This window comes from Anolis carolinensis, chromosome 1 (assembly GCF_035594765.1).
Source record: "Anolis carolinensis isolate JA03-04 chromosome 1, rAnoCar3.1.pri, whole genome shotgun sequence".
Classification (NCBI taxonomy): Eukaryota; Metazoa; Chordata; class Lepidosauria; order Squamata; family Dactyloidae; genus Anolis; species Anolis carolinensis.
In genome coordinates this window covers 354,062,979-354,071,098 of record NC_085841.1, presented here as the reverse complement: position 1 = coordinate 354,071,098, position 8,120 = coordinate 354,062,979, and the positions used below count along the sequence as shown (strand labels likewise).

Sequence of the window (8,120 nt, the reverse complement as noted above, 5' to 3'; positions counted from 1 at the left end):
CTGACGGCACTTCCTCATTCCAGGTTGTAAATTAGTTAAACTTGCCTCCCCACTTTTATAAGTGGTACCTTATTTCCTACTTGATAGATGCAACTATCTTTCAGGTTGCTAGGTCAGCAACGAGCAGGGGCTATTTTTTTTATTTTTAATTGATGGGTGCTCACCCCACCACGGGCTGGCCTCAAACTCATGACCTCACGGTCAGAGTGATTTATTGCAGCTGCTCAACAGCCTGCGCCACAGCCCGACCCCTACTACCTAACACTCTGCAAGGAGCCCCCAGTGGCGCAATTGGTTAAACCCTTGTGCTGGCAAGACTGCTGACTGAAAGGTTGGTGGTTTGAATCTGGGGAGCAAGGTGAGCTCCTATCTGTCAGCTCCAGCTTCCCGTGTGGGGACATGAGAGAAGCCTCCCACTGGATGGTAAAACATCAAACATCTGGGCGTCCCCTGGGCAACGTCTTTGCAGACTGCCAATTCTCTCACACCAGAAGCTACTTGCAGTTTCTCAAGTTGCTCCTGACGGGGAGAAAAAACCTTCTGCAGTGCAAGGCATTTGGGAAATGAAGACAAATTTAATGAGCATTTTATTGAGGGGGGGTGCTCATTTAAGACCATGCTTCATAGTTATAACATGAACATTGAACATTGAGCAACACCTGCCCAGTTGCATTAGATCTGTGTGAGTTTGAACCTTGAAACACTTTGTAGATACATAAAGGAAATGAGGGGATGCAAGGCTTTTTAATTTTAGAGGTGAAGGTGTTCTTGTTTTCCTGAGAAACTCCTTAAACATGATCTGCATTATCACTTCAAAAAATCAGGCTTGGAGGCCTCAGTGCATTTACCTTAATTGTGCAAACTTGCTTTCTCGCTACATGTTGGGACAGGGTGGGTTTTCCAGTTAACTTTATACAAGTCTCTGGCTTCCATAAATATGTCAAAATTAAATTTCTATTCCTGTAGGTTCCATTTTTAAAGAAAAAAGGTATGAGACATAAGGAAGAAAAAACACCTTGTTGGTTATATATTAATTTATTTTAAAGAAAGGCAATTAAAAGAAAACATTCTGATTTTAAACCTCCTCTTGGTTTTCCACCCAGATTGTCAAGCATAAGCCCAAAGATTCATAGTCTTTCTCAATAAAGTACCACGTAACAAGCCATCTACGTGATAGAATTGAAGCAATTTGACACCACTTTAATTGCCATGGCCCAACGCTATGGAATCTTGGGATTTGTAGTTTCGTGAGGCATCAGTACTCTTTGGCAGAGAAGACTAAGGAAGTTGTAAAATTACAGCTTCCGTGATTCCACAGACCTGAGCCCTGGCAGTTAAAGTGGCATTGAACAGCATTAATGCTACAGGGTAGATGCATCCATTTGAGTTAACTTCTATAAGGTCCGGGCTGTGGCGCAGCTGGCTAGTAACCAGCTGCAATAAATCACTACTTACCGAGAGGTCATGTGTTCGAAGCCCGGGTCGGGTTAAGCTCCCGACCATTAAATAGCCCGGCTTGCTGTTGACCTATGCAGCCCCGAAAGACAGTTGTATCTGTCAAGTAGGGAAATTTAGGTACGCTTTATGCGGGAGGCTAATTTAACTAATTTACAACATCATAAAACTGCCAGCAAAACACAACGAAAGAAATGAGGAAGTACAGCCACTAGTGGACAGTGAAACAACAGCTCCACCTGTGGCCAGAATCGTGAAGCTGGAAAAATGTTAAATGCCTCTGTGTCTGTCTCTACTGTATGTTGTTTATCTGTTGGCATTGAATGTTTGCCATATATGTGTTCATTGTAATCCGCCCTGAGTCCCCTTCGGGGTGAGAAGGGCGGAATATAAATACTGTAAATAATAATAAATAATAATATTGGAGGTTTACCACTTCCAACAAGCAGCATCACTTAAAAGGGCAGACACAATGTTTCCATCTCCAAAAGTTTAATAATACCAAAGGCTTTGGAGATATCAAATGAAAGATAATTGCAACCTATGCACAGTGAAGTACTTGCTACTTAAGTTTAAGTATAGTTTTTGGAAAATGAAAATCTCCATAACCTTTTGGAGATTTTATGATTTTTGGAAAGGTATGACCTCGTTAGAAGTCATAACCTTTTTGAAAAATGATGTTCCTGCAAGGCAACTAGGTTTCTGAACTGTAAAATTTATTTATTTATGTATTTCCATCATTTCTATGCTGCCCTTCTCACCCGAAGGGACTCAGGGCAGCTCACAGTCTGGCAAGATTCAATGCCAATATACAATACAAAGAATAAAAACATAGAATCATAGAATCGTAGAGTTGGAAGAGACCTCACGGGCCATCCAGTCCAACCCCCTGCAGTAAGCAGGAAAATCTCATTCAAAGCACCCCCGACAGATGGCCATCCAGCCTCTGCTTAAAAGCCTCCAAAGGAGGAGCCTCCACCATAGTCCGGGGAGAGAGTCCCACTGCTGAACAGCTCTCACAGTGAGGAAGTTCTTCCTCATGTTCAGGTGGAATCTCCTTTATTGTAGTTTGAAGCCGTTGTTCCACGTCCTAGTCTCCAGGGCAGCAGAAAACAAGCTTGCTCCCTCCTCTCTATGACTTCCCCTCACATATTTGTATATGGCTATCATGTCTCCTCTCAGCCTTCTCTTCTGCAGGCTAAACATACCCAGCTCTTTAAGCCGCTCCTCATAGGGCTTGTTCTCCAGACCCTTGATCATTTTAGTTGCCCTCCTCTGGACGCTTTCCAGCTTGTCAACATCTCCCTTCAACTGTGGTGCCCAAAATTGGACACAGTATTCCAGATGTGGCCTGACCAAGGCAGAATAGAGGGGTAGCATGATTTCTCTGGATTTAGATGCTATACCCGTATTTATGCAGGCTAGAATCCCATTGGCTTTTTTCGCTGCCATATCACATTGTAGGCTCATGTTTAACTTGTTGTTCACAAGGACTCCAAGATCTTTTTTACACGTACTGCTGTCGAGCCAGGCGTCCCCCATTCTGTATCTTTGCATTCCATTTTTTCTGCCGAAGTGAAGTATCTTGCATTTGTCCCTGTTGAACTTCATTTTGTTAGTTTCGGCCCATCTCTCTAATCTGTTAAGCAATTAAAACAATTAAACAGTTTAGCATAATATAATAAATACATTTAAAACAATATAAAATACTTAAACCATTCATCTGCAAAACCTTGCACGTAAACCTTAATCCGGACCAGGTCATAGCCAACACAATTCACTCACTAAACGCTTGCTCACAAAGCCAGGTCTTCACCTTATGTACCCAGGTATGTCTTTGAACAGTTAGGGACAAAAAACATATATACATACATACACAGCAGAGTTTCAGAAGTGTTCCTTTAGTTACCCAAAAACATCTACTCTCCCTTAAATCATCTTGGTTTAAATCAAGAGACAAAAATAAGCAGACTTCTTTAAAAGTAACATAGGTGGTTTACTCACAAACTTCATGGATTCAGCATACAGGTACTTTGCTTATCAATCCAATTACAAATAGGACTTGAAGTAGTTACATAGGGTATCTTTCTTAGAATCAATAGTCCAAAGATTTCTCTGTTCTGAGAGTCTAACAGAGTCTCTGTCTAGTCTGAAAGTCCAATGGAGTCTCTAAGCATACAGTTCCCACTGAAGTCTAAACAATACATCTTCTACAGTCTTCCAAACTGCACTATTTCTAAAATGGAGTCTGAGTCCTGAACAAGCCCAGACCTGATCACATGGTCTGCAGCCCCTCCCACAGCAGGGAGTTAAAAAAACTGCAAACCAATATACACATATACAGTACAGTAAGCAATCTGAATCATATACCTAACAAATAACTAATGGAGGCATGAAGAAGGTTGCATTTCCAACAATAGTTGCTAGGAAAGAATAACAGAATCCTCCTATACATCAAATTGTAAGACTTACATATTCTAAAGGCACCCGATCTCATCTGATCTTGGCAGCTAAGTAGGCTCATCCCTAGATATTATTTGAAATTAATCAATTAATTTACAATCCACCTTTCTTTCAGTATAGAACCCAAGGTAGTAAGACCACAACCAACTACCGGTGCTGGAGGCTGTATTTCAGTGGAAGGAATATTCCTAGGATTATTCCTCCTTTAAGAAAACATATGAAATTCATGGGTAGCCATAGATCGATAGCTGACTTGAAGGCACATCACACACACACACACACACACACACACACACACACACATGTTGAGTTCATTCCTATTTCAGCAGTTATTCAATCCCAAGTGCTCTTCAAAACAAGCCTCAAAGACCATCACTGTCATGGAGGGAAGAATTAGGTTCTCTGGCGTGTTCTTTTTTAAAACACAAATTAGATACATTCACCATGTTCCCTGTTCTCATGATTAATTGAAAACTTCCCAGGAATACTTGAGTAACCCTAGGCATCAACAGGGACACTTGAGGAGCTTCTTCTTTGTGAATTTTAAGGCAAACCGACCTGATCTGTGCCTCCTGTTCTAACATGCAGTGAGATCCTGCTATTCTGTAGATTTTCCCACACAGCTGCCTGGAGAAGAGAAGGATAAAAAGCACCATGATAGGCATGTTTAAATATTTGAAAGGATGTCATATTGAAGTTAGAACAAGGGTGCTGTCTAATGCTTAATAAACTAGAGGTTGCCTACACTGGTCAAACAACCAGGACTCATTGTGAACCCATGGCTATCTGTCTTTATGGCTGGATCTACACGGCCATATAATTAGTTTCTGAATCAGATGGATTATGTGAGTCTACACTGCCATATAATCCAGTTCAAATCAGATAATCTGGATTCAGAAACTGAATTATATGACAGTGCAGATCAGTGCAGGGTCTATGATGCACAGCAACTTTCAATGAATATTCTGAGTTTCATGGCCCCAATCTACACTTCCATATAATGCACTTCATTATGAAACTGCATTGTATGGTAGTGTAGATAGGGCCTGAGAGTTTGATCTGTCTTTGTCGCACTTTAGTCAAAGTCAGGGAATATTCCAGAATTCACTACACTGGGTCAATTTGCCTGATCCACTGTACAGACAGTTGGATCAGTGCAGGAGAAAGAGATTAAACTAGCACATAACAAAGGTCACAAAGATGATATGAGATATGGAGAATAAACATATAAGGAAATGTTGAGGCAGTTGGGACATGTTCAGTACGTTGAAGAGAAGACTGAGAAGTGACATGGCTGAATTCTTCAAATATTCCAAGAGCTGCAAGAGACCTGTTCGCTGGGTTGCTGTGAGTCTTTCAGGCTGTATGGCCATGTTCCAGAGGTTTCTCTCCTGACGTTTTGCCCACATCTATGGCAAGCATCCTCAGAGCATCCTGCCATAGATGTGGGTGAAATGTCAGGAGAAAAAGCTTCTGGAACATGGCCATACAGCCCAAAAGACCCACAGCAACCCAGTGATTCCAGCCATGAAAGCCTTTGACAATACATTAACCTGTTCTCTGCTCCCCCAAATGTTCGATGGTTTTTAATGATGGGATTTCAATTGAACACTAGAAGGTTAGGAGGAACTTCTTGATGATAAGAGTGATTTGACAATGGAACCAATTGACTTGAGAGCTCTTTCTCTGAACACAATGGATCATAAACTTTGGACATCCGAGATTTTAGACTTCAGCATCCAGAATTCCTGACTATTGGCCAAGTCAGCTAAGACTTCTAGGAGGTCCAAAGTTGGAGGATCACGCCTCTGAACATCTTCAAAAAGAAGCTCACAACTACCTGCTGGGGATTCTCTAGTTAAATTCCCTGCACTGAGGCTCCTTCCAAATCTATGACCTACGGTATGTATTTACATCTGAATATTTGTGCAGATATGTGTGAGAAAGAGTGTGGTGGGAGCTTCATGTTTTGCCTTCCTCCATCCTAAACACATGGAAAGAAGGGAAGGCACGAGGAGGGAAAGAGCCGCATAGTTTTACAAAGTATAGCCACTAAGAGCTTTTGATTCCACTCCATCTCCATTTGCATCAAAGGTTGGACCACATTCTAGGGGCAAGCAAAAGGGTAAGATGAAAAATACCAGCATATTTTACATTGAAGCTGCTGCTGCCAGAAATAAGCCTATGGAGAGGCATTCCAACCTTTCAGAATGGGATGCTAACTAGAGAAGAAAAAAAAGATGGCATTATAAAGAGGAGAGTCATTCCAAAGACAGCGGTGGGAAGGAAATTGGTCTTCAAATGCCTCCACTTGTGGCATTGGGGATATTTTTGCCTGAGGACAAAGGATGGGAGGAGGAGAGGGAAACTGGAATATTTTTCAAAATTCTGAAAAAGTGGAATGAAGGAGGATTAGTTGGGCCTGTCCATGCCAAATCAGGACAGTTGGAAAATAAAAGATCATCAGAGGCCAAACTGGGACAGTTGGTGGGGGGATGCAAATAAGTCTACCCTTTGCTTAGACCTGTGAAGAAATACAATCTGGAAGCTTTGACTCCGCTCTGCTATTGCTGTTGTTGCAAGGAGAGTTCCCTGACTTTTGCCCTTGCATTTCCCTTTTTCGAGCCAATCTGGGACATGACAGCATGCAGGAGGAATTCCTACCTGGTATTCTTCAGGTCACCTGGTTTAAGACCCATTGGCAGCTTGGAAGTTGACAGGCGTTCTGTAAGGTTGTGAATTCAGGCGTGGGTAGAATTGTCAGTGCCCTTCATCGGAATCAAAAGGCAGCCTTTTGTGCCGGAGAAGTCAGCACAGCTACGGGCAAAACAGAAGTAAACAAGGCTTTGTAGAATACATACAAGGCCATCCACAAAGTGAATAGAAATGATTAATTGGGATCAAAGAAAGGAAAACAAGTATGGAGGCAAGTTCCAACAATGAAGCTTTCTGCGGGGAATCTGAATAAGTGCCAGGGCAATGCCGGTGTTACTTAATATGGGTCTGCATTAGAAATTCTAGGCCTGATCTTCCTCTGACAAAAGCAGATGGCCTAGCTTTGCATTATACAATAGGACCCCTGTAATTTCAAAACCACAATCAATAGTCTCTCTGAAAATTTATTAGGGCCTCTGGGTGATTCTATGTTATCCTTCCCCCAGACGTTGCATTGGAGGATCTAACATGTTATACAATCATAAGGTTGGAAGAGACCTCAAGGGCCATCCAGTCCACCCCTCTGCTATATACAAATGCACAGTCAAAGCACTTCCAAAGGGTGACCATCCAACCTCTGTTTAAATACCTCCAGAAAAGGAGAGTCCACCAATGAAGGAGAACACTGGGATTTGCAGTTTGGGATAAACTAGCACTCTTTAGCAGACAAGACTAAAGACATTGTAAAATTACAACTTCCATGATTTCAAAGCAGCCAAAGCTCAATGCTATTGAATCATAGGAATTGTAGTTTTACAAGGTCTTCAGCCTTCTCTGCCAAAAAGTGCTGGTACCTCACCAGACTGCAACTGCCAGGATTTCATAGCAATGAGCCTTGGCAGTTAAAGTGATATCAAACTGCATTGATTCCACAGTGTAGATGCATCCTTAATCTGGGCCAATGTAATCATTGGACTCATATCCTTCAAATGGCCCAATTTTAGCAGAGGATTGGAATTGATGGCTCTTGTGGTCTCTTCCAACTACATACCGTATATACTCGAGTATAAGCCAACCTGAATATAAGCCAAGGCACCTAATTTTATCGCAAAACTGGGAAAACCTATTGACTCGAGTATAAGATGAGGGTGGGAAATATAGCAGCTACTGGCAAATTTCAAAATTAAAATAAATATATATACAGTAGAGTCTCACTAATCCAAGCTAAACGGGCCAGCAGAAGCTTGGATAAGCGAATATCTTGGATTATAAGGACTGATCAAGGAAAAGCCTATTAAACATCAAATTAGGTTATGATTTTACAAATTAAGCACCAAAACTTCATGTTATACAACAAATTTGACAGAAAAAGTAGTTCAATACGCAGTAATGTTATGTTGTAATTACTGTATTTATGAATTTAGTACCAAAATATCACGATATATTGGAAACATTGACTACAAAAATGGCTTGGATTATCCAGAGGCTTGGATAAGCGAGGCTTGGATTAGTGAGACTCTACTGTACTAATAAAATTACATTATTAC

General features: G+C 41.4%; 1 protein-coding gene across 2 annotated transcripts; it reads right to left on the bottom strand.

The window, feature by feature from the left end:
• Positions 1 to 569: 569 nt before the first annotated feature.
• LOC134295589 (uncharacterized) lies at positions 570 to 7,633 on the bottom strand. 2 transcript variants are annotated; one of them, XM_062968565.1, is made up of 3 exons: positions 6,583 to 7,470; positions 4,477 to 4,545; positions 570 to 3,094 (listed from the first exon to the last, which is right to left on the bottom strand). In XM_062968565.1, the coding sequence occupies exons 1-3, from the start codon at positions 6,615 to 6,617 to the stop codon at positions 2,515 to 2,517; spliced, it is 684 nt and encodes a 227-aa protein (XP_062824635.1). In that variant the 5' UTR covers positions 6,618 to 7,470; the 3' UTR covers positions 570 to 2,514. The 2 variants fall into 2 exon arrangements, 1 of the variants encoding a protein (XP_062824635.1); XR_010002219.1 differs by lacking the exon at positions 4,477 to 4,545 and having other exon boundaries at positions 6,583 to 7,633.
• Between the last annotated feature and the right edge of the window lie 487 nt (positions 7,634 to 8,120).

Excerpts from the sequence above, each read along its gene's own strand:
- LOC134295589 (XM_062968565.1), bottom strand. The coding sequence starts at position 6,617 with ATGGGTCTTAAACCAGGTGACCTGAAGAATACCAG. Across the intron at positions 4,546-6,582 it reads GGTGACCTGAAGAATACCAG|GCAGCTGTGTGGGAAAATCT; the intron begins GTAGGAATTCCT and ends TCTCTTCTCCAG. Across the intron at positions 3,095-4,476 it reads GAACAGGAGGCACAGATCAG|ATTAGAGAGATGGGCCGAAA; the intron begins GTCGGTTTGCCT and ends ATTGCTTAACAG.